Source organism: Aspergillus niger (assembly GCF_000002855.4).
Source record: "Aspergillus niger supercontig An02".
Lineage (NCBI taxonomy): Eukaryota > Fungi > Ascomycota > Eurotiomycetes > Eurotiales > Aspergillaceae > Aspergillus > Aspergillus niger.
This window is the reverse complement of record NT_166519.1, coordinates 1,172,670-1,196,842: the sequence shown is the minus strand read 5'-3', so window position 1 is coordinate 1,196,842 and position 24,173 is coordinate 1,172,670. Positions and strand designations below refer to the sequence as shown.

At 50.5% G+C, this 24,173-nt stretch overlaps 13 protein-coding genes across 13 annotated transcripts; 8 read left to right on the top strand and 5 right to left on the bottom strand.

The window, feature by feature from the left end:
• Nucleotides 1–636: 636 nt before the first annotated feature.
• An02g05050 (hypothetical protein) lies at nt 637–1,357 on the top strand (the record flags this gene model as incomplete). Its single annotated transcript, XM_059746281.1, has 4 exons — nt 637–734; nt 827–962; nt 1,042–1,231; nt 1,296–1,357. The coding sequence occupies 4 exons, from the start codon at nt 637–639 to the stop codon at nt 1,355–1,357; spliced, it is 486 nt and encodes a 161-aa protein (XP_059599963.1).
• Nucleotides 1,358–1,361: 4 nt separating this feature from the next.
• An02g05040 (hypothetical protein) lies at nt 1,362–2,710 on the bottom strand (the record flags this gene model as incomplete). Its single annotated transcript, XM_059746280.1, has 5 exons — nt 1,362–1,476; nt 1,538–1,765; nt 1,958–2,188; nt 2,280–2,359; nt 2,582–2,710. The coding sequence occupies 5 exons, from the start codon at nt 2,708–2,710 to the stop codon at nt 1,362–1,364; spliced, it is 783 nt and encodes a 260-aa protein (XP_059599962.1).
• Nucleotides 2,711–3,258: 548 nt separating this feature from the next.
• On the bottom strand, nt 3,259–4,652 carry An02g05030 (uncharacterized protein; the record flags this gene model as incomplete). The annotated part of the gene is made up of 5 exons (XM_059746279.1): nt 3,259–3,316; nt 3,417–3,562; nt 3,652–3,776; nt 4,108–4,258; nt 4,611–4,652. The coding sequence occupies 5 exons, from the start codon at nt 4,650–4,652 to the stop codon at nt 3,259–3,261; spliced, it is 522 nt and encodes a 173-aa protein (XP_059599961.1).
• Nucleotides 4,653–5,358: 706 nt separating this feature from the next.
• On the top strand, nt 5,359–7,967 carry An02g05020 (uncharacterized protein; the record flags this gene model as incomplete). The annotated part of the gene is made up of 4 exons (XM_059746278.1): nt 5,359–5,372; nt 5,457–5,587; nt 6,077–6,085; nt 6,169–7,967. The coding sequence occupies 4 exons, from the start codon at nt 5,359–5,361 to the stop codon at nt 7,965–7,967; spliced, it is 1,953 nt and encodes a 650-aa protein (XP_059599960.1).
• Nucleotides 7,968–8,482: 515 nt separating this feature from the next.
• Nucleotides 8,483–9,041, bottom strand: An02g05010 (mitochondrial 54S ribosomal protein mL60; the record flags this gene model as incomplete). Its single annotated transcript, XM_001399602.3, has 3 exons — nt 8,483–8,535; nt 8,652–8,881; nt 8,998–9,041. The coding sequence occupies 3 exons, from the start codon at nt 9,039–9,041 to the stop codon at nt 8,483–8,485; spliced, it is 327 nt and encodes a 108-aa protein (XP_001399639.3).
• Nucleotides 9,042–9,389: 348 nt separating this feature from the next.
• Nucleotides 9,390–10,785, top strand: An02g05000 (uncharacterized protein; the record flags this gene model as incomplete). The annotated part of the gene is made up of 4 exons (XM_001399601.1): nt 9,390–9,603; nt 9,681–9,699; nt 9,790–9,900; nt 9,972–10,785. The coding sequence occupies 4 exons, from the start codon at nt 9,390–9,392 to the stop codon at nt 10,783–10,785; spliced, it is 1,158 nt and encodes a 385-aa protein (XP_001399638.1).
• An 876-nt stretch (nt 10,786–11,661) lies between these two features.
• On the top strand, nt 11,662–12,945 carry An02g04990 (uncharacterized protein; the record flags this gene model as incomplete). The annotated part of the gene is made up of 1 exon (XM_059746277.1): nt 11,662–12,945. The coding sequence occupies one exon, from the start codon at nt 11,662–11,664 to the stop codon at nt 12,943–12,945; it is 1,284 nt and encodes a 427-aa protein (XP_059599959.1).
• Nucleotides 12,946–13,355: 410 nt separating this feature from the next.
• An02g04980 (uncharacterized protein) lies at nt 13,356–15,385 on the bottom strand (the record flags this gene model as incomplete). Its single annotated transcript, XM_001399599.1, has 4 exons — nt 13,356–14,445; nt 14,509–14,987; nt 15,052–15,128; nt 15,181–15,385. The coding sequence occupies 4 exons, from the start codon at nt 15,383–15,385 to the stop codon at nt 13,356–13,358; spliced, it is 1,851 nt and encodes a 616-aa protein (XP_001399636.1).
• A 483-nt stretch (nt 15,386–15,868) lies between these two features.
• Nucleotides 15,869–17,428, top strand: An02g04970 (hypothetical protein; the record flags this gene model as incomplete). Its single annotated transcript, XM_001399598.3, has 2 exons — nt 15,869–16,049; nt 16,080–17,428. 2 exons carry the CDS (start codon nt 15,869–15,871, stop codon nt 17,426–17,428), a joined length of 1,530 nt encoding a protein of 509 aa, XP_001399635.3.
• A 580-nt stretch (nt 17,429–18,008) lies between these two features.
• An02g04960 (uncharacterized protein) lies at nt 18,009–19,175 on the bottom strand (the record flags this gene model as incomplete). The annotated part of the gene is made up of 1 exon (XM_001399597.3): nt 18,009–19,175. One exon carries the CDS (start codon nt 19,173–19,175, stop codon nt 18,009–18,011), a length of 1,167 nt encoding a protein of 388 aa, XP_001399634.1.
• A 208-nt stretch (nt 19,176–19,383) lies between these two features.
• On the top strand, nt 19,384–20,865 carry An02g04950 (hypothetical protein; the record flags this gene model as incomplete). Its single annotated transcript, XM_059746276.1, has 7 exons — nt 19,384–19,573; nt 19,687–19,734; nt 19,874–19,994; nt 20,066–20,155; nt 20,231–20,409; nt 20,527–20,632; nt 20,727–20,865. 7 exons carry the CDS (start codon nt 19,384–19,386, stop codon nt 20,863–20,865), a joined length of 873 nt encoding a protein of 290 aa, XP_059599958.1.
• Nucleotides 20,866–21,513: 648 nt separating this feature from the next.
• An02g04940 (uncharacterized protein) lies at nt 21,514–21,809 on the top strand (the record flags this gene model as incomplete). The annotated part of the gene is made up of 2 exons (XM_059746275.1): nt 21,514–21,570; nt 21,669–21,809. The coding sequence occupies 2 exons, from the start codon at nt 21,514–21,516 to the stop codon at nt 21,807–21,809; spliced, it is 198 nt and encodes a 65-aa protein (XP_059599957.1).
• Nucleotides 21,810–22,104: 295 nt separating this feature from the next.
• Nucleotides 22,105–22,885, top strand: An02g04930 (hypothetical protein; the record flags this gene model as incomplete). The annotated part of the gene is made up of 4 exons (XM_059746274.1): nt 22,105–22,309; nt 22,388–22,480; nt 22,568–22,654; nt 22,740–22,885. 4 exons carry the CDS (start codon nt 22,105–22,107, stop codon nt 22,883–22,885), a joined length of 531 nt encoding a protein of 176 aa, XP_059599956.1.
• Between the last annotated feature and the right edge of the window lie 1,288 nt (nt 22,886–24,173).

Below are 24,173 nucleotides of genomic sequence, written 5' to 3'. Positions count from 1 at the left end.
CTTCATATATGCGTCGTCTCGTATATAGCAACGGATCGCTAGGGTGCGATATAGGAGTCTCGAATCGAACCAGGAAAGTACACAAGACGGCAATGTTCTTTTGCCACCACGAAGGAACTAAGATCAATAGACACTGGGGGGTTCCAGTAACCGGGATCTGCAGAGGCCCCGTATGCCCCTAGGCTGCGGAATATTGAATGTTACCAGACGTTGGGTACAACTAAACCTGCACGATCCTGCAACAGGGCGCTTGCATAGACGATATCCGCTTGAGACGATTTATTTGTCTGCGACTTGACGTTTTCTTTTTTTCTCCTCCCTTCCCCACTACCCAGATCAGCTACAGTTCGTGGTTTTTGGTACGCGTCAATTTGGGTCCCGTTAGCGCGGGTAGAAAGGAGAGAACCTGGACAGTCCCAGAGTTGAACTTCGGGCCCCAGAGATCGAAAAGCAGGAGCAGACTGCGATGTCACAGTGCGAATCCATGCCAGGGGATCTGGTTCTGAAGCTTAACATCACTCGACCCAGTTGGATCAACTAGTGGCTATCGGATGTATGACGATCAAGAACTATGGTTCGTGGCAGGTTTGTTTTTTCATGCATTTCTTTACTTTTTCTGGCTGACATTGTGCTTCCATGGCTTGCTCCGCCCGCGAACCATTTTGCTCCATAGGACGACTGCATATGGTTTGGGGAGGCGGAAATGGTCCCGTGGAGCGAAAGCTAGAGCCTGGGTGAGGAAGGATCATTCCTCATTAGTCTCCTTGCATTGACCTCCCGGGGAAATTGCGAGATCGAGCTAGGGATCTTGAGATACGGGTGCTAGGATCCCTTTCCCAGTTACCCAAGCGCCGGATACCAAGCCCGGAAACTCAAATCTGTTGCGCAAAATCCGAGCTTTGGCGACTCCTGCTTACTACCTGGACCGTGCCGGAACCACGTTTTCGACAGCTCCCGGCCGGGTGCTCACTCGTGCAATACCTATCCATCCTGCTCCCGTCTGTACTTTTGTCAGACCGTGACTTGGGAGACTTGTCTCAGATGGCGGATCTCCGGGACTTTCAGAGCTATATTGTCCCTGAGAATCTGAAGCGTCCCTTTCGCTCATCTACCCGGTCCAGCGGTCAGAACCCAGGCTCAGACCCAGGAGAGCGGATCCGTCTAACTAGGGCCTGGACTGGTCATGGAGTATCCACTAATTTGACATTCCAGACTCCAAAGCCCGAGCAAGGTAAACAGAGGCGATCCGACAAGGACGGGAACGAACAAGGTCTTGTCGCACTGCAGAAAAGGAGGGGCGATTGGGCGTCAAGCCCCAGGGGCTACTTCGCCACACAACATACCCTTTTGGGTCTAGATCATCACACCAGCCACATATCCCTTCCAGCCTCAATTATGGCTGGTGTGTTCCCCAATGTAATCCCGAGATGCATGATAGGCTTTTCAGTAATAGAGGAAATAACCTTGGACTCCGTCCTAGTAAACTCTTTCTAAAATGTTGTTGCCTTGCATGAATCCCTAATGGCGCTCCTGACACCAGAGTGTGCTCGTCCAGCAAATGGCATTCCCCCCAAGGTCTCCGTGAGATAGACCCGAATTATGCCGGCCGGGATGATACTGCAGATGCCTCTTGGTCCCACTGTCTCCGAGTCCACACAACATGCAGATCTTCTTTCTGTATTTGGGGTCTCCGGCCGGGTGAACGGTGGGTCCACTGCATGATACCCAGTACAACGGTGTGCGTGCAAGATCTAGACCCTGGGGTCTTCACAATCAGGACTCCGTATCTGAAGTGGTGACATGTAGTTTCTGCATTTCAATTATCGCACTGAGCTCTCAGTATCCGATTGATCCCACTTCACAAGATCGGGGTTTGTCTTGCAGTGAGATAAGCGTGCAGTGTGCCGTGTTTACGTTCCTGAAACTTAGCTTTGAAAAGGCCGCGAACGATCAATACGCGGAATACCGATCACACGAGAGGCCGTGACTTCCGCTGGCCTTGAGATCATCGAATCTCATTTCATCATCAATAAGATCAAGCTGGTGGTCATCGGGAATGCTTGCTTTTTCAGACACCAATCGTTGAATGTTTCTGCAATGCAATGCAAGATCGATCGGCGCTACTTCCTCCTGTAGGCTCCATGCTCGGGATGCATGGGACGAGGCATTCTGCATGATGATTGGGCGGCTGCGCTATGGTTCACTAGTAGCCACTTGTGGCTGACACGATGATCAACGGTCCATCTGTGGCGGTGTAGTGAACCCCCTGCCTTCCTTACGTTGCGGCGGGTGTGGCTAGTGGCCATCCGGAACTGTCATAGTCCAGCAAATAGTCCCGAATTGTGGCGTCGGGCACAACCTGGAACATCCTGCAAAGGGAGAGCTCTTTCACCGCATTTACTGCAGGTGATGTGTTTGTTTCTGATTCCGTGATCCGAATAGCACTTGCAAAGTGATCGAATGCCAGGGTCACCCATGCTTGAAGGTGACTTAGTTATCTTTCATCAATGCTGAAAGACATCGTTCCTCACCTCTCCAACCCCCTAAATCCCCGTCTATTCCACTAGCGTCTACCGCTTACCCTTCGGCGTGGGTGCCACACGGTACGTACTCTGCTTACTGACATGACTCGAGTTCGTGATTTCACCCACCATGTGACATCCATGATCAGTAATCTGAGAATAGGCAAGTTATGGATGCAGCGAGGCATCCCCAGCTCACCCGCCCCCTTTTGCCTCTGTTCAAGGGGAACAACCTTGCTTATCTTTAGGTGTGCGATACCGGTATGGTCTGAAATTGTCGTAGGAGTATTATTCCAGATGCCGATGATATGGTACGCATGGCTTAGCGAATCATGTTACTGCTCCTTTGCTTTTCTGTCCTTCCAGACATCAGCAAGAACTTGGGGGGGGGGGGCATCACCGTGCATGTAACCCTCCATGAACGTGGTATCCGGTCGATCATCGTTTGGCAGATCTTAATCTATACGAGGCTCGGGCTCCGCAACAAATCCCGCAACAAATAGAGCACAAGATGTCGGAATGAGGCAATTCAATGCCATGAAGTGTATGTGATTGCAGCAGACTCAGCAATTAGAGGTGGCGATCCCTGCGGTAGTATATCCATCCCGCTCTGGCTGGAGCCTGAGTGCCGATTACAATGAGCCCAGCGGCTTTAGGAATGCAGTGTCCCGGTAAAAAACATTGCTAAACACCCATCTTGCCAATTTTTTTTAAACCATTTTTCGTTGCCATTCTTTTACCCTTGCTCCTGTTCAGCCGGGGATCGCTTCATGGAAGAATCACATGGATGTGGGCTGATGGTGTCACAGATACAGCAAATTCTATGTAGCATATGTATCAGATATCACACGTATCAGGGAACTAAATAGGGCAGAGGATGTTTTCCGTTGCTACCGCCACATGGGACATGCCCTGTGTATTCCTGTTCTGGACCGAAGAAAGGCTAGACGGCGATCCGAAGCAGTCAAAAGTACAGGGCTGTGATTCACAGGGACCCAACAGTGATTGAAAACCTTCCGGCAATCTGGGACGACGCTGGCCTTCGCAGACAACCTCATAATAATTTCAATCAGCCACTGAGCGCCTTTGACCAATAGTGGTAGTGGATGTCAGCCCTAGAAGTGCTAACCCCACAAGCAGCCGGCGGTATGTTTCGCCGCGGGCATCGTAGAAGTGTAGTAGCTATCCCGGTACTTGGTAACTGTGTCTTTGACCCAGAACCGGGGTTTAGGTATAGGATATGGGTCGTGTAACCTAAAGGAAAAACAAACTTCAGTAGAATTTCCCTGTTTTCGCCGAGCCTGGTAGCAGGCCAATGAATAGAGTAGAATCCAGGGGGCGATGCAGAAAAGGGGGAAAGCCTCGTTGCGTTCAATTATTGAAGCAGATGAGAGGTAGTCCCCTTATTCGATTGAAATTTGGGCTGGAGTGCTCGGTTGTGCTGGCGATGCGAGGGCCATCAGGGGATCTCGACCATTGCAGCTTTCATTAATCCTTCCATCACTAAAGGAACGATCTGGGGCAATGATGGATCCCAGCATTAGAGGATACATTACTAGAAGAAAAAAGAAACGAAAAAGAAAACCTAGAGCCTTTAGCCACGTGTGCCATTCAGATGATTTGAGCGTGAAAGGAAATTGGGAACCGATTACTAGGCTATGAGCCTTGGTGTTGATGAAACAAAAGGGAAGAGTGAGGCGAGAGAGTGAGGCGGCAAACCGACCATCTACGGTCACCTGATCTGGACATCACTCACTTAACACGAGCAGAACAGAAATTCCCAAATGAAGAAAAGCAAAGTCATCGGATTCCTCCGTGGGATATAAGTCTAAAATGCAGGAGATGTAGTTCTCAAAGCTGACGCATGCCCACTATATCCAGGTTATCTGGCTACTGTAACCTTGGACAAGCCTGCGACAAATATTGTCTAGATTAAACACCACTCGTCGATCATCAATGTAGTGCACAGAAAGCTGATCTGACGCCTATTTTTAAAATCAGGCTTGCTGAAAAGGACAGGAATATCGCGAGAGCTATAGAAAAACCCGACACTTTGGTTCCAGAAATCAGACTATCATTCTTACAAACCCTCCGCCGAGAATAGCGAAGACGGCCACCAGGACAAGGCATATTCTTGTCTTTGAATTTTGGGCAATGTTAACATGTCCCCGCCATGCTCTATGAATACCAGTTTCAGTGGCTGCGTATTTTCAATATGCAATAGCTACTTTTGTCAAGTGTGAGATATTATTCGAATATCTTTAAGATAACCTCTGTGAATTAGTCTGAGACCGCCAGCTTCTTTTTTAGCGCGATGAGCTAAGAAGAAAGATATACCTCCAGGCTTACCCTGGCCATTACATGAACCTAAGGAAGAAAGGAGCTTTTCTTTGGCATCGCTACAACTATGCTTGAACGGACCAATCCCTAGAAGGTTACTGCTCAGGATGGAATCAAACAAACGGAGTGGTTCTGTAGCATGAAAAACAAGACAAGGCATTCACAAAAGCACTTATAATGGGATGAATTGTGTTATGTATGCGGATAGTCAATAAGAGTAGAATCGACTGTACTTACCATAGAGACGACACCCCGTACATAGTGTCGTTACAATGCTGCAAAGGTTATCACACAACCATGTTGAGAGCAAGTCTTCGTAAAGACATTTCGAGACAAAGTAGCCTTGAGCAGATTCTGATACTGACAGGGAGTTCATATAACGGTGTAATCAGCCGCATAATTACCAATATGATCCGACTCGGAAAACCGCCTCTGACGAAAGGTATATATGACTGGTGGTTGAGTAGCCGAAGGTATTTCTCAGCTACCACGCAAAATGTCTCTCGATAGGTACATTGTTAGCCATGAGCGGCTTTATTAGGTTGATTTGAATACTATGGCTCGAAAATGGCTTGGTGGTAGAACATCATGCAGTATTGCGGAGAAAAAGCGAGCAGAGTCTTGCTATATATTTCGTCTTATTCATTTATATTTTGTCTTTATGATGACCCACCTCTTATCTGGAGCACATTATAACAATGACAAGTTGGTTGCTCAAATCCAAGGTAAGGTCAGATTGTAAGCAAGGTGCACAAGTTTGTCAGAGTCCGGGGGCTGCGAGAGTTTCGGATCAGTGACTTTGTTGTGCGGCGCCAGCCATGCCTTCCTTCTTCTTGCGCTTCCCACACACCGCAAGACATTCTCCAACTAAAGCGAGTGTGGTCTCCCGGTATACGGCTTAGGATGGTGTATGCTTTATATTGTTACCAGGATGACTATCCCTTGCTTGTTATTCAATAAGGCTCCTATCAGATGGCACCCGTCTTGATGCATCTATATCATTCCCAATCCATCCCTCGATCATCTGAAAACGCCCATGCATCTTCTATGCAAGCCTCACGATACATTGATCTCAAGGCACTGCTTCAGCTTTTTGCAGGCACAGTGTTATTTTTTATTGTTTCGGTTTTCTTCTGGAAACTTGCGAAGTTCTCTCGTTTTCTCACCCAGGGAAAAGTGCTTAAGAAAGGAAACAAAACTACTACACGCTATAGCAGAACTTGGTATGGTTGGGTTTCAGCAAAAAGACACGAGGAGAACAAAGCGCTAGCACGGAAATGTCTGCAAAAGCTCTATAATTGCGCAGTCTGGAGATCGTCGAGTGTTGACTATCACTGGGTTTGGTGGGATCCTGGACAGAAAATGCAGAAGAGGTTTTGCGAAGAAAGGAGGCACCGGCGATGGTTACCGACATGGTTCAAGAGCTATAGCTACATTGCTGCTGATACAATATGGAACCCAGGGCCCCCTTCCCGCCACAGCAACGCTACTACGTCGGATTTTTGCAGTGGATATGCTTCTCTCAGAGCTATGACCGGGGCGCTTTCGAAAAGCCACACACCTGGATCTATTACAAGTCGAACAATCTACTATGCACTTGGAGCAAGCAATATAACGAGCTCGTCTAGCCAATCGCTTTTTCAGCGTGGCTGTCGGCGACCGTCAACGAGAGTAAAGGCAAACCAGAGCCGCCAGTATCGAAGCGAATGCATAAGAAAGTGCACGTTCGAACGGGGGCATCTCAAACACACGAGCAACATCGATACGCATCAACACCAGTCACACTTTTTCTCCAGCACCAGTGTCATGCGCTCGGATTTGGCAGGTCGTGGCACGGAAAATACACGCAGTCTGTCGCTTCCATGCCTCTTCAGCCAGAAGTATGAAAGTACGCTCGTCTCCAAAGCGTCACACAGCGCCAAGCCAAGTTTTCCAAAAGGCAGACTAGAGGCGGCGAACAAGCCCCGAGATTTTCGCAAGCTTCAAGTCTGGTCTGCTCGGATGGCACTGCAACCGTCCCGATATACAGAGCTTCTAGGACCACCTGCAGGGACTCCGCGATCTGGGCTTTCTGCCACCAGTTCGTCCGACCAGACGCCTGTATCAGTTCTAACCCAAACAGGGTGCAAGGAGGCGACCTCAACGAAATGCAGCACATTAGTCCTTAACCATTCTAGCAAACATAATCATGTCAAGAATGTGGAAGTAGCGGGGAGTGTTATTCATGTTGCTGGTTTAGCTATGCGATACCCTGCAGTCCCTGCATGTAGTCGATCAAGCTTACCATGTCGTCTAGAGGCCCGCCCCCGTACTGCATTAGGTTCGGAAGAAGGAAGGGAACCAGATCGTTGCACGCGACAGAAGAAGTTACTGTGCATCCATCGCTCTAGAGCAAAGGAGGCCCGGGAGAGAAAGAAGCGGGAACTGAAAGGACTTCTGGAAGGGATAGTTCCTATTAGCGAGCTGACTCGTTGGGAGATACAGTTCATAGACGGACTGGACCGGAAACTGGAGTGGCTCTACAACCAGCTTTGTCCAGGCCGGAGACCCTACCATTTCGCTTTGCTTGCAAATCACTGGCTCAATATAGAAACCTGGCTTGTGGTCGACCCACCTACGCGAATCTCTATCGAGGCCAGAAGGCGACTGGGGGATCCAAGGTTCAACTCGCCATACCCCAACCCAGACTGGAGCGCGAAACCAAAGTACCCAAGGGTGTCACGCAAAGCAGTCTACACGCCTAAAATCAACTCATGGAGACTAGCTGTTAATCGACACAGAAAAGCGTCTGGATTACGTGACATGGTCAAGACAATCAGATTTTACCACGATTCGACAGATGATCCCCCGGACGGTAAAGTTGACCCATCCTGCTGGATGCTTCGCAGACCCCCGCAAGGACCGTCCATGACAGCTCGACAAAGGAAAATGTATTATGAAGGGGGGGCAGGATGGCAAGAGACATTCGATGATTGGCAAAAGATCCGCCATGGCTATCTGATTCGGAAAGCCATCCACGAAGGCAGGGCTAACAGAACAAGAGCAAAAGAAATTGCCAGAGCGATCAGTCGGTGTTCTCATATGGCAACGACAAAAGGCTCCTGATCTGCAAATGACTTTCATGTCTGGTCTGCTGACAGCACAGCACGGGTTTGGCAGGAGTTGTGTGGCTGCTCTGCAAGCAGTTCGGATGTGTCTACTAGAGCGGGTATATATCTGTATGAAAAGTGCGATGTACGGAACAGATAACATGATCCAGCCGCTTTATAGCCTATCTGTATTGTTAAGCTGCCTTCTGGCGCTGCCCTCGGTTCCCAACAACCGTCTATCCTTACAAATCTGAAAGGTGCCATCAAATGCCAAGTCTCTGAAATCGAATTGAATCTTGTGCCCTAGGCTTAAATAAAGAACATGGTAAATAGCGAGGCGAACAATGCAGTCATGGTGTCATTCCCCAGTTGCCGAAAACTCCGGTAATCCTTTCCGTGCCTTCCACGAGGCTTCTTATAGAGCATCGCGGCAGACACAGCGTGTGGTGTATAGTACAGTTGAATAATGCAGGTACAAATATGTAAAAGGCGATTGCCAGCTTCCCAACACAGTCTGCGTGTATAAGCTGTTTAGAAACCCGGAGGGTTCACTCTCTGGCTGACACGGGTCCACTTGGGTAGCTCTGGAAGAGACATAGCATTAGCACACGAAATTTGAAAAGAATACCCTTTGTTTGAGATCCTCGATTGGGAAAGGCGGTCCATCGACGACGCAGAAAAGTCCAGGAGTATAACGTACTGTGAATGCCCTTGCGGTACTTCTTCTCCTTCTTGTCGAACAGTGTGTACTTGTCCTTGGGCAGCATCTCCTCCTCGCGAGGCATTTCCCTGTACCAGCGCTCGACGGCCTTGGTGGTGTATCCATTGCGCTCCAGCGCGGCGGAGACAGTGTCGACAACCCGGTCAACACCACGGAGGCGCTTCCTCTGACGAGCCTTCTGAGGTTGGGAGAGACGCCACGGGATCTTCCTATTTGATTGACGAGTGATATTAGCTTCACGGTGCATGACGATGATGAGGGTGGAATAGCAATGCGGGATGTCCGGGCGGGTGACAGGGGGCAGTCAGATGGGGTTGCGACCTACCAAAGAAGACCCGAGAAGAGGGGCGACGAGGGCTTGAACATCATCTTGGCGATTGACACCGAATATAGACACGGAAAGAGGGACGAAGAGAACGAAGGAGTGGGAGGCAAGCTATCAATCACAACGAGCGGAAAGCCGAGTTGGCGGACGAAAATCCCGTCGAGGAGGTTTGGGGAGGTCCGTGCACGGCGAACCTCCGCGGGCCAACAATTGATTTCCTTCCCCCGAATTTCTGCGAGGCCAATGAAGATGCCACCTGCTTTCACGCCGTCGATCCGGGGTTGTTCCCCCCTCCTCTCCTCACTTTCTGCCTGTGCTGCACTGCATTATATTGCTGCCTGTCTTCCTGTTACTGCTTGGATGGACATCAGTTAGAGCGGCTTGAGTGAACAATGTCGCGCTCTACGGATTCTGGCGGCGCAACGGCCGATGCGCCCTCACTTCCCTGGAGGGCCTTGTCCTCCACCACCATTTTCGGGGTTGCCGCATTATGCCGCTCGTTTCTATTCCTCTGCAGTCGGCCACAGGCAAATGGATTGGATCAGTTCCTCGAGCTCCTCGACTCGAGGAGTGATCCCTCGCAGAGAACCAGAGGCTTGCTCACAGGTATGCTGTCTAGACTTTTCGTTTAACGTCCCTGTGTTTAAAAGATTATATGTCGGCTAACTGTTCTGACATATTAGTTTCGAATCATACCAGCGTGTACGTGCCTACATTGCGTCTCGAAAGCCGAGGCGACCTGATCAACTCCGACGTCAGAGAACGCTGACCATGGCCGCTTTAATTGAGCAGGATGGATGATCCGATCATGTGGGGATTTCTGCCAATGCGATATAACTTTGGGCTTGCGTCCTGGAATAAACGATGGGGGTTTGGAAGCCACGACATCTGCTATCAGACTAGGTATGGCAGGACTATTTGCTTGGTTCCAGCTCTCAGAATATCCGTTACTGACTGACCGGACTGATGTATAGGCCATTAGCACTTTTCTTTACTATGGGCCAAGTCCTGCCGACACACCGATCGGCTCATTCGCAATACGGTGGCCTCGCCCAGCCTGTCGTCACTCAGGCGATCCGACTCCTGTCGAAGGGGCCATTCCCCGCTGACCCTCATCTCGCTATCCCCGAACGTCAATCGTGGAGTCTACAGAATGTCTGCGTCGATCCGTTTTCCGATCTACCCACAGCGTACACCACCGATGGCCATGACTCCCATCTATCGCCGTCCTCTTACGCCTGCAACTCGTATTCCTGGTTCCACATATTCCCAGAGGGAAAGATCCACCAAGCGCCGAACAAGACTATGCGCTACTTCAAATGGGGCGTGGCACGACTTATCCTCGAGGCTAGCGAATGCCCGGATGTGGTACCGATATGGCTAGAGGGCTTTGACCAGGTCATGCACGAAAGCCGCGAATTCCCACGGTTCCTGCCTCGTGTCGGAAAGGAAGTCAGCATCACTTTCGGGCAGAAAGTAGATAGAGAGGCGGTTTTCGGGGAATACAGAAGGCGTTGGCAGAAGATCAGGGCCAAGGCTGAACGTGTAGCCCCGGAGACTCGCGACTTGCCGTTTGGAGTGCTAAACGACCAGCTTTTATATGACCCTGAAGCAGTTGAGCTGCGAAAGGAGGTCACCAAGAAGGTCCGGGATCTCGTTCTCGATGTCCGGCGGACTAGGGGATTGTCGGACGAAGACCCGAAGGAAGGCCTGGTGGAGACATGGATGCAAGAGGGCCCTAAGCGCGAGGGTAAGATGGACGATGATTCATGGGTCCGCGACATTTGACGATGTGCATTATTGCGAAGCAACAAAATCCTGTACAATAGAACATTGCATACTAGAACAAAAATATGGGCACAAGCGACATTCAATACTATCCCTTGTCTTCTCCACCGTAGCCTATCAACTAATGAAGACTCAAGCTGGCTATACAGCAAGTGAGTAATTGACCAATGACTCATTGTTACTCATAGCAAGCTATCTAGTTAACTAACAAATTAGCTAGTCAAATGAGGGCCCAATCTTACTAAACCGAGGGGGCGAAACCAGCTGCGGCGAAACGATAAGATGAGAGGAGCTCCGCCGATCGGCCTCATCCCACTTCTGCCACATCAAAACCTCGCCTTGAATTCGCTACTCTCTTCCATCCCTATGCCCAAAAAGCACAAGAAGACCGCCTTTGCGAAACCAGCCAGCACTGCCCACCATACCCTTGCTTCGTCCGGCCCTCGACACGACCACTATGACCGTCTTCGCTCATCCCACGCTTCATCCTCTTCCGCGGAACAACCCTCCGTCAATGACCTGATTCACCACCTTCGCCGCACGCAGGTCTCCAATGGACCTGAAAGCCCCTTCAGATTTGTCGCGCCCCGATCTGTACATCCCTCTCTACGGAATCTTCTTGAGCTACCGGAAACCCCGCCTCCTCGGCCCCGTCCGGGATCGCAACGCCTAGGAATCGTTGGCTCGCGACGCTTGCGACGGACGGCCGGACCACCACCACCAGAGAGCTGGCTCCTGGGCAGCCGGGATGACGCGGAGGAAGATGATGTTGATATTGCTGCGGCGGAGAAAGAAAGAGTCATCTACCGATTAGATCGTCTACCCGGCACGTCCTACCCTCCCAAGGGCAGCCTTATCGATACGGTACTCAGATCGATGGCTACATATTGGGATTGGCATGTTGAATATGATGGTCCGTTCCTGGCAGCTCTTCCAAATCACCTCAAAGTGCGCCTCCTCAGCTACATTGCTATATATGCGAAGGACCGACCACTAGGCGGGCTCATGCGCGGTCTGCGACCTCTATTCGAGAAGGCCCACGCCAGCGATAGCCCCGAGATTCATCAAGAAAGCGAGTCCGAAGTCAACCGTCTAGACCTAAGCAGCGCCATCGGTCGATGGCTAAGCTTGAAACAACTCTCCGCCGAGCTCCTCGTCACCGAAAAACCAAGTTCCATACAGCGCAAGCCCAAAGAATCCGTCCCCTCCTCCTGGGAAGAGGAATACGACGACGAAGAACAAGAGGGCAACACCACCACTCCAACAGCAAGCAATCCCACCACTCTCCTCCATACCCCATCCCCAACCCTCCGCTTCTCCAACCTCCGCTACCTCTCCCTGGCACATCCCAAACCTGGCACCGTAAACTGGAACTCCCTCATAAGCCTCCTCTCCCGCCTCTCAACCATCACCCACTTATCTCTCGCCCACTGGCCCATCCCAACCGTCACCCCGAACGCCATCAATGCCCGAATCCGCCACCCCAATCACCGCTCCCTAATCTTCTCCTACGGCGGCACAGACACCTACTCCGCCAGCGAAAACAACTGGGCCGAAGCAGCAGGTATCCTCCGGCGCCTCTCCCGCGTAACCTACTGCCTGAAATGGCTCGACCTCGAAGGCTGTGGCGACTGGATCCCAGCCCTAAAATGGCAAGACAACGAATCAATCTCAACCGCGTACGCCTCCTCAGGCCCAGAATGGAATACCTCCTGGAGAGACATTGAATACATCCGTCTCGGACCAGGCTGGCTTCCCCATATCGATGACGCCGAGTTACTCCCCGAGAACAGTATCAGCCAGAGCGGCTCCTCCTCCTCGTCTTTATCTTCGCCTACCCGCTCCTTGGCCTTTTCGGCGCATGCGCCGCTCTCACCGCCGCCACCGCATCCGGCTCTTGCGGGCCGTCTAGGAGATGCGGAGCCAGCGTCGGATCTACCTTGGGATGTGGAGGTCGAGCGGATTAAGTATCGGAGGGGGAAGGAGCTAGAGCGATTCCGGGAGACGGTGCAGGCTGCGAAGGCAGTCCAGCAGTGGGTTTTGAGATTGAGGAGGGAGGGGAAGGGAAAGTGGGTGCAGTTCTCTTTTGGGTTGGAGGGGATTGAGGAGGATGGGTTGAAGAAGTTGTTTGGGAAGGAGTGGGTGGGAATCTTGCCTTGATGGAGGTGGTGAGTCCTATTCATCTATGCATATATATAGGGGCTATTGGAAGGTGGCAGGTATGCGTATGGGTCGTATAGTTAGATTAGTATAGTACCTATGGCCCAGTAGGTCATGTTGATACTGTGGGAGATAGGTGTTATGGGACATGTTAGGTCCTGGTATATACGTTACTTCATGGAAAGTACTAATAGTTCTTATGAGATGATGATGGAAGAATACCTACAACTTTGAAATGAAATACAAGTGGCAGATTTCATGATTTGACATGACATACAATTATTGGAATTGGAGTTCTATATGCACGCACTATCCCAAACCGAATATGATGAACTTTTTCCCATGGAACCAAGAACAATATGTACATAATCCCTCATTTACCCACCACCGATCCCCTACAGCTACAAGACCTATTTCCGACCCCGATTGAACGTCTTCAACGGATCAACCTTTCTAACACCTGACGGCTTGCGGCCCTTGCCCTTGGCGCGGTTCTTATCTCTAGCCTTGCGGATACGGTTGTCGCTGGATTTCCGGAACCCAACGAAGCCGACGTCCTCACTGGAAATGCCCTTGCGACCCTTGGACGGCATCAGGTATTCGGGGATGTGTTTGAGGTGGGGTTGGATACGTGCGGAGCGCAACTCGCCATCGTGACGGAGCTGGCGCAGCTCATCGGGGTTGTCTTCGAAGTGGCGCTTCAGTTTCTCGCTCTTGACCAGCTCCTGACGGATCTCACGAGCACGGGCTTCCTGAACGGCAAGTCGGGTGATGGCGCGAAGACCGTCGGTCATACGGTAGCGGAAGGCGTCGACTTGACTCATCTCAAAGTGGTAGGGCTTGACTTCGTGGCCATGTTTGGATTGTCGTTTGACGATCTTGGCCAGGACGGCTTCATCATGTTTGGCGGTGGGGAAGGAAGTGGGTTTGTGCTTTCCGTACTGGTCTGCCGGGACGACGAACGAGAGCGCCATGCCGGTCTTGCCGCCACGGCCGGTTCGTCCAATGCGGTGTGTGTAGGATTTGGCGGTTGTGGGGAGGTCAAAGTTCAAGACGCAGGCCACGTTCTGGAAGTCGATACCACGAGAGATACCATAGTCCTTTTCTTTCGCGGTAAGCTTGCGGCGCTTATCGGGACGATTCGACTTCTTGTCGTCTTCAGCCTCTTCGTCATCACTCGAGCCCATGACACCAGCAGCTTCCTCCTCCTCATCGGCACCGGCATTCTTGGCCTTCTTAGACTTAGATCCGAGGACTTCTTGGTCATCTGCAGCAATGATGATGTCGTAAACACCCTTGTTGAACTCCTGGACGACGTGGATTCGGGAGTTCACTGGCAACTCAGAGTTGAGCACACAGCTCTTGACGCCGAATTGTTCCAGGAAAAGCTTGAGGCGATAGCAACGGTCGATGTCTCCGACGAATATGATGACTTTGCCCTTGATGAGCTGAAGCTTGAAAATAACATATGTCAGGAGGAATTTCTCATCCTCTGCGCATCTGATGAGCGAAACAGTTAGTATGAGGCTTGCAAATCCTTCGCCGTGTACATGTGAGGCTTACTTGACGACAAACTGGCTAACACCGGCGCCTTTCTCCTCCTTATCCTCCAACTTCAGCACAACAGGGCTGCGACAGAACAATCCCTTCAAGGTATCCACTTCCGAGGTGAGCGTAGCACTCATGAGGAAGGTCTGTACGCCACGGGGGATCGCCTTGGAAAGCGCATTGATGTCTTCATCGTATCCGTATGAAAGGACCAAGTCGGCTTCGTCGATAACGAGGTGCGTCAGGTTATCCAGCGAAAGAGAGGAGTTTCCGAGGTTGGCAATCACACGAGCGGGGGTGGAGATGACGATATCAGGGTAGTCAGAGAGCATAGTCCGCTGTACGGCCTCGGAAACCTTCTGAGTCAAGTTCACAGAGCGGACATCCTTTCCGCAGAAAGCAGCGAATGTGGTGACGACTTTTTGGACCTGTTCTGCAAGCTCTCGAGTGGGGACGAGGATGAGGCCAGTGGTGGCTTTCAACGAGGGGTCGGCCTAAAGCATGATACAATTTAGCTTGTCTCAATTTTTTAATTCATCTTCCCTGGAAAGTACTGACAGCTTTCTTCTGAAGAATGGTCTGAAGAATAGGGAGGACATATGCGGCGGTCTTTCCGGAGCCGGTCTTTGCACGAGCTGGTATTGTTAGTATACTCATCATCCACCACAGGCACCAGGATGTACGCACCAAGGATATCTTTGCCTGCGAGCGCCAGAGGAATAGCCTTGGCCTGGACGGGCGTAGGCTTGGTGAACTTCTCTTTGATCAAGGCTTGGCGCAGTCGCGGATCCAGGTTGAGGCTTTCAAAGTCGGCCTCGTCCGCATCGGAGGTCTCCTTAGTCTCCGCAACTTCGGGGGAGGGAACATCGTTAGCATCCAACTTGCGCTTCATTGTGGCGATATATATTCCCAGGTTTCACTGCAAGTTCAAGGGAAGAGAGTCTGGGGAAGCTGGTGAACGACTGGAAAGTTTTCCTCATTCAAGCGGGCTGGAAAATCCGTCGGGCGGTGAGATTTTCCGAGGTTCTGATTTTGGACGAGCTCCACTTGCGCTCCACCGATAAGCCCATCTGCTGCTATCGCATCTCCATTCTCTCCTGCGAAGTACATTCGAGTATCTCTCGCCGTCTCAAGGGTTAGCCCGCTGAATACTTTCTAGTTCTGAGCCATGTCACGATTCAGGTGCCAGGTAGCAGCCTATCAGGCCGACCCGTCGCTCTTTCCTTCTGCCTATGGCCTCGCTCCTTTTGCGCAATGTCCCTTTCTGAGAGAAATCCACGTCGTGGCTGCTACAACTTCCTCTGCAGCTTATCGACTAACCTAACCTACCACTTGCGTCAGATACTATCAATTCTATTTTACTCTCACTTCCATTATGCTTCCTAGAAATATCCGTACTGCTAGCTTCTCCGCTGGAGATGATCTGGATTGTCCCACTACAGGAGAACGCAGTTCACACAGCCATCCACAGGGCTTCCCACAGAATAAAACATCTGGGCACATCTCGAAAAATGTTTCAGGCCTACCTCTGAGCATTACAGAAAATTCCTTGATAGGTAATGCCAATCATTCTTTACGGAGAGTAGTCTCGAATTCAGAATCCACACCGCACAGGAAGGAAGACGGGATAAGGCAGAATACAGTTAAGGATGCAAAATTCCTTCCTAAGAAACGCAAATGGGGACCCCACATACCTCCAGTTGGTAATATTGATATGGCCGAGGCTTACATAGCACAGAAGGAATGCTATGAGCAGCAGAAGTTGATCGCTGCAGACAGGCTCAAGGTGCAACGGTTGCGTGCAACGATGTGGGAGCAGAGAGAAGAGGAAACGGCTTTAAGGGATTCGATCAGAAGTCATCTCAGTAATATCACATGCTGCAATTGCCAATCTACTGCAGAGCTCATTGAAAAGGATTACGCTGCTCTCCGGTCAATCGCACACTATTATTTGGATTTGGAATACCAGTATAACCAGTCTGAGGATGACTTGGAGGAGCTTGAACACGAACTTACCCGCTCAGCCGCCCGACTTAGCCGCCTGTTCCACCCGGTCGATGATAGGAAACCCCAAGGCGTTAGGACTGATAGAGGGGCTGCGCGTCCTATTTTCCATTCTCGAAGCTTTGATTCTCAATCGGTCCCACTGACCACATCTGAGAGGAAGGACTCGCAGCAGCAGCCTCAACCAGTCACATCGCAGGTGCAGGAATCCATCCTCTTTAATGATGCAGAGAAAGACTCGGATTCATTTTCTCAAAGAAGCATGAGTTCTGTAAGCCCAGATCATAGTTCACGACGAGATTGGGACAAGACAGAAGCACGGCCACGCTATGACATCGCCGACTTTGAGTCCGACCTTGACGAGATAGCCCAAAGTGCTCCAGGATCCCCAAGGGATGCAGCTCGCTCGTTCGGCGTGCGCAGTCATTCTGCACCTGACCTAGTCAAAGACCCGTTCAAGTTGGAGTTATATGAAAAGTCCTCCCCTTTTGAACAGAATGATTTCGATAGCCCTGAGTCGCCGTTTCAGCGACGTAAGTTCATCGACAACTGGATTCTTCACCAGGTTCGCACCTCCTCGCTGGAAAGTGCACGCTTGAGATCCCAGCCCGAATGGGAGACCTTACGCGCCCAAGGCTTGACCGATGAAGAAATCAGTCAATTGGCTCTTGAATGCTGGCACTCGCATGACCCAGGAGCAGTGGTATCTAGTGGTTCCACAATCAAACCGTCTAGAAAATCGGAACAAGCCAGCACTGTTATATGGCGCGGGACCTGCCGGTCTTTCAACCATCGAAAGAGAACTAATTCCATGGCTTTTGGTGCTCGGCCACAGCTCCGCCGCATGTCTCGCTATGATCCCGCCTGGCGTGGATTTGGGCCTGATGATGAGGGCAGTCAGTCAGGGGACGCAGCTAAGGAGAAAGAGTGATTAGTATATGCCATGTTCGTTCTTTAGATAGTGTAGCATAGAATAGGGATTATTGGCTAATCATAGCTCATCGTTAATGACAACATACCAAAATTTAATTATCTTACTATCATCACATAGATGTGATCGGCCGGCAATCGGCACCTGGATGAATACTATAGCTCACATTTGCCAACCTAGAATACAATAGTACTCCTTACTCCACCCGGAACAAGAAAAGGAATAGCAGTTCTATAATAGCCCCTGATTTATGCCTTTTTTACAAGACACATTCTGAAGGTAAACCCAGCCCCAATAAAATACCGACTTGTGTTATATCATCTTGTCAATTTCACTGCTATTAACTGCCATGATCAAAGTTTCATCCCATAGAATCATCATGTATCGTTTCCATACCATATTCACCCATAGTAAAAAACAGCAAATAGAACAAGAAAAATAGTAGCAAAGCACAAGCATTATGTACATCCATTGCATATCATATCATATCATACCATATCAAATCCATGACCATATCATATCGAATCATTTAGTGCTTTCCCAATCAAGCAAATCAAGCAAGCAGTAATCAACCAACAAATCAATCACTCTCACTCAAACTATCCCTTCTCCTCCCTCGTCCTCCCTCCCTTCTATACCCCTTACTCAACCCCGGAATTGGGTGGTGATAACTCCTGGTACCCGTATCCTCCGTATCCACATTCGAATACTGATACTCGGACCTCGATGGCGCCGACGACGAGAAATCCAACGGTTCCGTGTAATGGCCCCGCACGGACTGTCTCTCCCGCTTGCGGGGACTACTCGTCCGAGATCCGGAGGACTCACTAGGCGGGGGATTCCGGCGTCGCTCACGCCGACGGTTATGTCTTCTCGCCGAGGGTTCTCGGGTGTGGTGGCGGTCGCGGTCGTCGCGGGTGGGCGCCTGGCTAAGGACTTCCTCGCTGCCGGGTACGAAGGAGAAGTCGCGTCGTCTGCTCTGTTTCCGGGATGGCGATTTTGCAGCAGGGGCAGGATCATAAGCGTAATCGCGGACCTGACTACCGCTGATTTCGCTCTGATTGTAATGACTCGCTGGGTTGGAGAGATCGTAGTCACTGCCATAGTAGGTTCCCTCTCCTTCGCGGTTAATGCCCCCGACTCGGGCGGCCTTTTCCTTTCTGTACGCGGCAACATCCTCGTCGACTTCGTTTTCCCAGTTCGCGGTCATTTCGTCGTCCTTGCGGCGGCGACGGAATTTCTCGCGGAGCTTGCGGCGGCGTTTGCGTTCCTTTTCGGCGGAGGTCGCGCCCGTTACGCCTGTCTTCTCGGTGAGGTTGGTGGCTGTTTCGTCGGTGTAGGTGTAGCCGTCGTCGCTGTAGCCTTTGTGGTAGACGCTGCCGCCGCCGAGTTTGGTGCTCTTCGTGGCGTTGGATAGAGTGCGGCCGTCGGGTCCTTTGCGGCGGAGAACGGTCGATTTGTATTCTTCCCAGTCGCCTTTGCGCCAGATGAACCCGCCGTTTTTGGCCCAGAAGAAGAACCAGATTGCGGCGAGGACGAAGGCGGCGCCGAGGATGGCGAAGAGGGCCATTAGGCCTTTCATGTTGATGTGGCTTGGTTCGACAGTGCCGGAGCCGGGGGCCCAGGTTTGGCTGGAGCGGCCGAAGAGGTGATGGTGAGGGGCATTTTGTTCGTACTGCTTTGAGGTGGTGATGGTGTTTTGGGTGCTGGCGGGGAGGAGGGTGGCAGAGGGGTGGATGGGAGGCATGGTTGTTGGGTTGAAGAGCCGTCAAGAGCTTGGAGCTCTAGACGGGACTCTGGATGAAGGTGATGATGGTTAGTTGAGTTGTGGGATGGTAGATGTATGGGGTAAGATTGGAATGTGGATGCGTACCTTTATCGAGGTTGTCAGTGTGAGATCGAGTTTATGGTTCTTATTTGAATTCCGATCGGTCGGGATACTATGTAGATTGTAGATGGTTGGAATGTGGATCGCACGATGTGGTGTAATGCTAGACAAACTGGTTAGTCTATGCCACGGTGGTAGTGACCAGCTCCGTCAGGGACGGAGAAGGGCAGAATTGAAGACACTCAGCGAGCAGAATGGACGAGCAGCCGCCGAAAATGAGGAGGTTGGAGTAAATGGCGAGGCTGGGGATGACGCCGGTTTGTTTGGGTGTCTGGCGTGGCCCCGGCAACTCGCTTACTCAGCAGCCCTATCTTATCAGGATCAACCATCTAAAACTAAGTCTACAGACAGATAGTCCTTGAGCCTAGAGGGACCGGATCGACAGTGCGTACGTACGAGTCCAATTACGATACTTGCGGTTATTCCCGATGACAGTCTGAATTTGACCAATCTTCTTTACTGGAAGCTTACGGATGCTCAACAAGCAGGGGGCGGGAGGCGACAATGAATCCTGCGCGTTGACAGCGGGGGGACCCTTGAGATTAGCTGGAGTAAAGATAGTACAAACGGAGCCGGAACACTGGGATCGGCGGATGGTTGGCTGTGGATAACACTAGCAGCCCCTGGAAATGGATTTAGTCTCATCCAGGAAATGAGTCACGAGAATTGGGCATCAACGTCCGGAGGATGGATATGAAAGACGGGAAGATTGAGGGATATACCGAGGTGATCGTGGGCTGAGTCGACAGTGATAATCCGAGATGTTCTGACTTATTTACATTTCCGGTGCTCGGGGGTGAGGATGAGAGTATTATTTACCCGATAATTGACAAGAAGCGGTAGATTTGAGTCCGTAGCGCATCAATTTGAGCCAATGGCAATGAATGTAATACTAGTAAGCTAGTATGACGCAGAAACCACGTTGAAGTTATGCCTCACTCAGCCTCAGCTGAGCCGGGACAGGAAGGTCGCCTGATTAGAAATTCCAGGTGTCGCCTTTACTGTCTTGCCCCGTCCGAAGGCATGCCAACAGTATTCGTACAGATGCGTACTAATTGCGCTGTGGATAGGCAATCTCTCACTGGAGCCAGACGTGTGAAAACACGACAGTGTTCCATCAATATGACTCACGGGATCTTTGATTTCTAAAGCCCTTGTCAGGAGGTTAATGTGATTTCAGTGCCCGAGGAAGCTTGTTGAAAAGCAGCAGGAACTGGGTTGAATGATCCATTGACCAACGTTGCCACAAACATGGTATCCAGCCCATCCGAGATCGGAGTACCTTGGAGGAATGGATGTATGATTGATTGTCACAGGTTCATCTATGCCTGTCATTCGCAATCAACAACTGTCAGGACTATAACAAGCCGGAGCAGAGAACTGCGATGCAATTTGTTTGCTAGCGGGCAGTGTTGTCGGGAACCCATTTTCTAGCGTGCTTCGACTCCATCTTCCATGCCGTTTGCTCACCGGAATCTCCACCTGGATAGAGGATCAAGATATCAGCCAGCTAGACGATGCCGGAAAGTGGGGTAGAAGAGCATTCTAGAGTAGAAGACCACTCCTTTATGTCATGGAGAGTTCTATCTGCAAGAAGTTGGAGGAAAGCTTTTCTAGATCTTTGTCTCGCGCAGGACAGCTTAGAATAATCGCATTTAATGGATTTACCTGAATGACACCTATCGAGTTTGCATGAACCCATTTTCCAATTTAACATCGCAAAATCTGGATAGCGAAACTCTTTTTGTCGTTGCCCCTCCGGTTGAGAGATTTTCACCTGCAGAGGCGGACGGCAAGAAGCGCCGCAGTGGAGGCCGCAGTCGTTATTGGGCCGCAACGGGGTTCCTGCCAGCGTCCAGGACTTTTGGGCAGCCAACAAGACGGGAAAGTCTCGGACAGAGCATGGATCATATCTTATTTGATTATTGCAGACCCATGACGATGTTCACTGCTCAGCGCTGATCACACGGAATGGGAAATGACGGATTTGGGTAATGGTTGAGGAAGCTCCCCGTCCATCATCCCCATCCCCATCCCCATCCCCATTCACCATCATCATACATCGTCCTGTTAATCTTGTAGTGGCAGTCAAGGCTGGTCCGTGGTTCGGTTCCGCTCAGACCCAGGGTTCCTCCGATGGAGCCCGGGTTTATTTGGTGGGGGAGCCTAGCGGTTTTATTTCCACTCCCCTGGCGTTATGGCCGATACGCAGTTATGGCCAGTGCCTTTTGGCGTTTCCAATGACGCACTAGTGGTTAGGTTGGGACTTGAGAGAAAATGAGCTTCCGATGATATTCCAAGAATAAGGTCCTAGAATCCATCGTGAATAAGGCTTCGTGCTACACTGTATAGTACCCTGTTGGGAGGCGCGGATCGTTGTCAATCACGAGGCAGGATGATTCCGGCCAGTTGCTAAGCAGTCCTGGTGCGACGCGCCATGACAATGTTGACAGACTAACAACGGACGTTGCACCAAAATGCCAGCTAATCTAGCTCTCCAGCCGAGAAGCAGAAGACAATCTCTTTGACGATGTGCCTTGGCTCATTACTGTGTCACTGTGTCACTCTGTCATGGTTGAGTACCGACGGGGATACCTTGTACAATAAACCGCCATGCATACCCGCTTTTCATCTCTTCGGATACATTGCGCCTTACTATGCATGCACTTAGAGGCAGGGAACGAAGCATGTGACGTATCTGAGGGACTCAACATTTGAGGTTGGGTTTTTCGGGTTTGTTTTTCCTCATCTGACCTGGGACTTGGGACTCAACTGACGAACAGACTCAATGATAAGAAGCCTTGCGCGTACACCTTTGAAGGAGTCCTACACCTTTGAAGAAGTCCGAGTTCTAGGACTGGCAGAAGCTCATGTTGGTAGTTTTGCAGGCAATATCAAAATGTTGAAATGTGTGGATGGCGATAAGCATTCGATGACTGTAATGGATCCGGGGAATAAATGCCACGCGCTCGGAATAAAAGCCTACAGCTTAGGTACCAGGGTTGGATACCCGTGGGAGTGAGTGGGCTCAAAGTATACTCCCGGACATCAATTCCTCGACATTTGGATAGATCAAATCAACTCTGTCATGGAGCGGTTGATGGACTGTGCCTATGGCGCTGATACGCCAATGGATAGAATTGATCCCGACCTTGCATCTGCAGGTGAGTTCCCTGTCGACAGGCCAAATATAAGATCCTGCTGAAGCAGACCCCAGCATGTGTGACGTATGTAAGGTTCGTGGGTGGTAGGAACTGTGTTTACTTCTCAAGTCATCTTCATTCTTGAACCCGGACTTCCTTGCTATACTACTCGCACTGGAGATAGTTATTCCGCAAGTGTGTTTATTCATTGTAGACGCGGGAGAAAAATCCTAATGGACGGTAACGAGCGGTAATACCGGGTGAGTTAGCGGCAGATCAGGCATCGACCGGCAGCCAGTCAGGGTGGCATCCCCACCTCCTTGCGACTCCGTTCCGACTCTCTTTCTTCTTCCATCCAGAAATGCCTCGGATAGAAATGAGGCGCGAGTGGCTGACAGAGATCCGGAATGGAAGAAGGAAGACTAGCAGGGAAGTGTCCATGAAGGCAGAAAAAGGATCGGGAGAATGGAAGGGAAAAAAAACAATGAAGGAGGGATGTCTGAATATGGAAGAAAGGGAAAGCATGTCAAATGTGCAGTTACGATGTCGATACTGTATTGCTCAAAGCATAGTGGGAGGAGCTGTTCTCTTCACCCATCCTTAAGGGGACTTGAAAAAAGAAATCTTTCCAGTGGTACGTAGTAGATAAGTAAATACTTAGTAGTAAGTAAGTATTCGCGTTGAGTCACGATGATAACTTTGATTGGCGTGTGGTGGTATTGTTTTCCTTTGGTTTCGCACTTCGAGTTCGTTAAATCCGATCTGGAACTCTGTAATTCCGCCTTGCATCCGTCCTCGGGTCTGATTCGATCCGAGTCTGTTGGTTTTACACAAGTCAAGTATGAGGGTGGTTTATTATTATTATCCCCTTCACTTTTCTCGATTTTATCTTTCAAATTTTTTACGGAGTAGGGATATCGTGAGCATCGTTCCGATCCGGTCCAGGGATAATGGAATGAAAGCTGACCGACGACGCTGACTGACTGACTGACTGACTGACGGATCTGCTCATTAAAAGGCCTTCCATCCAATCTACTCTGTGTATTCTTTCCATCCTCTCGGGCATTCCTCCCAGAACCATCCCCACCATTAGTGTTACGGACTAGAAAGTATCTACTCCATAGCACAAGTCAAAAAGCAGTCCGTTCATCCTCGAACCCCACTTTGTCTGGTCTCTTTCTTTCCCCTCCATCCACATCTTGGATTCCATCTGCCTCTCTCCATCCATTCGGTTATCCACTCTTATTCTCTTTCCCAATTACTTCCACTCTTTTTATGGCCTTTCCCCTCCCCCTCTTCGTCAGGCCTCGACGGGGAACAGAAACTCTACTTTTGAAACCATACAACCAACCTTATCATATTACCACCGCCACAACCAAATACTACATTTCTACGACACACAATCCAGATAAATATAATCAACCCAGAAAACCGAATAAAATTTCCCGCCAACCGTCATTCGGTTACACGCTGCCCGACTGCATTGAGACTTGCAGCCCGTGGACATTTTCTGCCGGTCATCCTCCACTCACCGTCTGCCAGACTACAACTGCAGGCGCGCGCGCTCCTCCTTCTGTCTCGTTTTCCTTTTCTTCTGCTTCGCTCCTCCGTTGGTTGATTTGCTTGACCCACGCCTGCAACTTCCTCTCTCGCCGTCCACTCTTTCCGCCCGACTACTACTACTAGTAGATACCGTCTCGTTTCCACCGCTGAC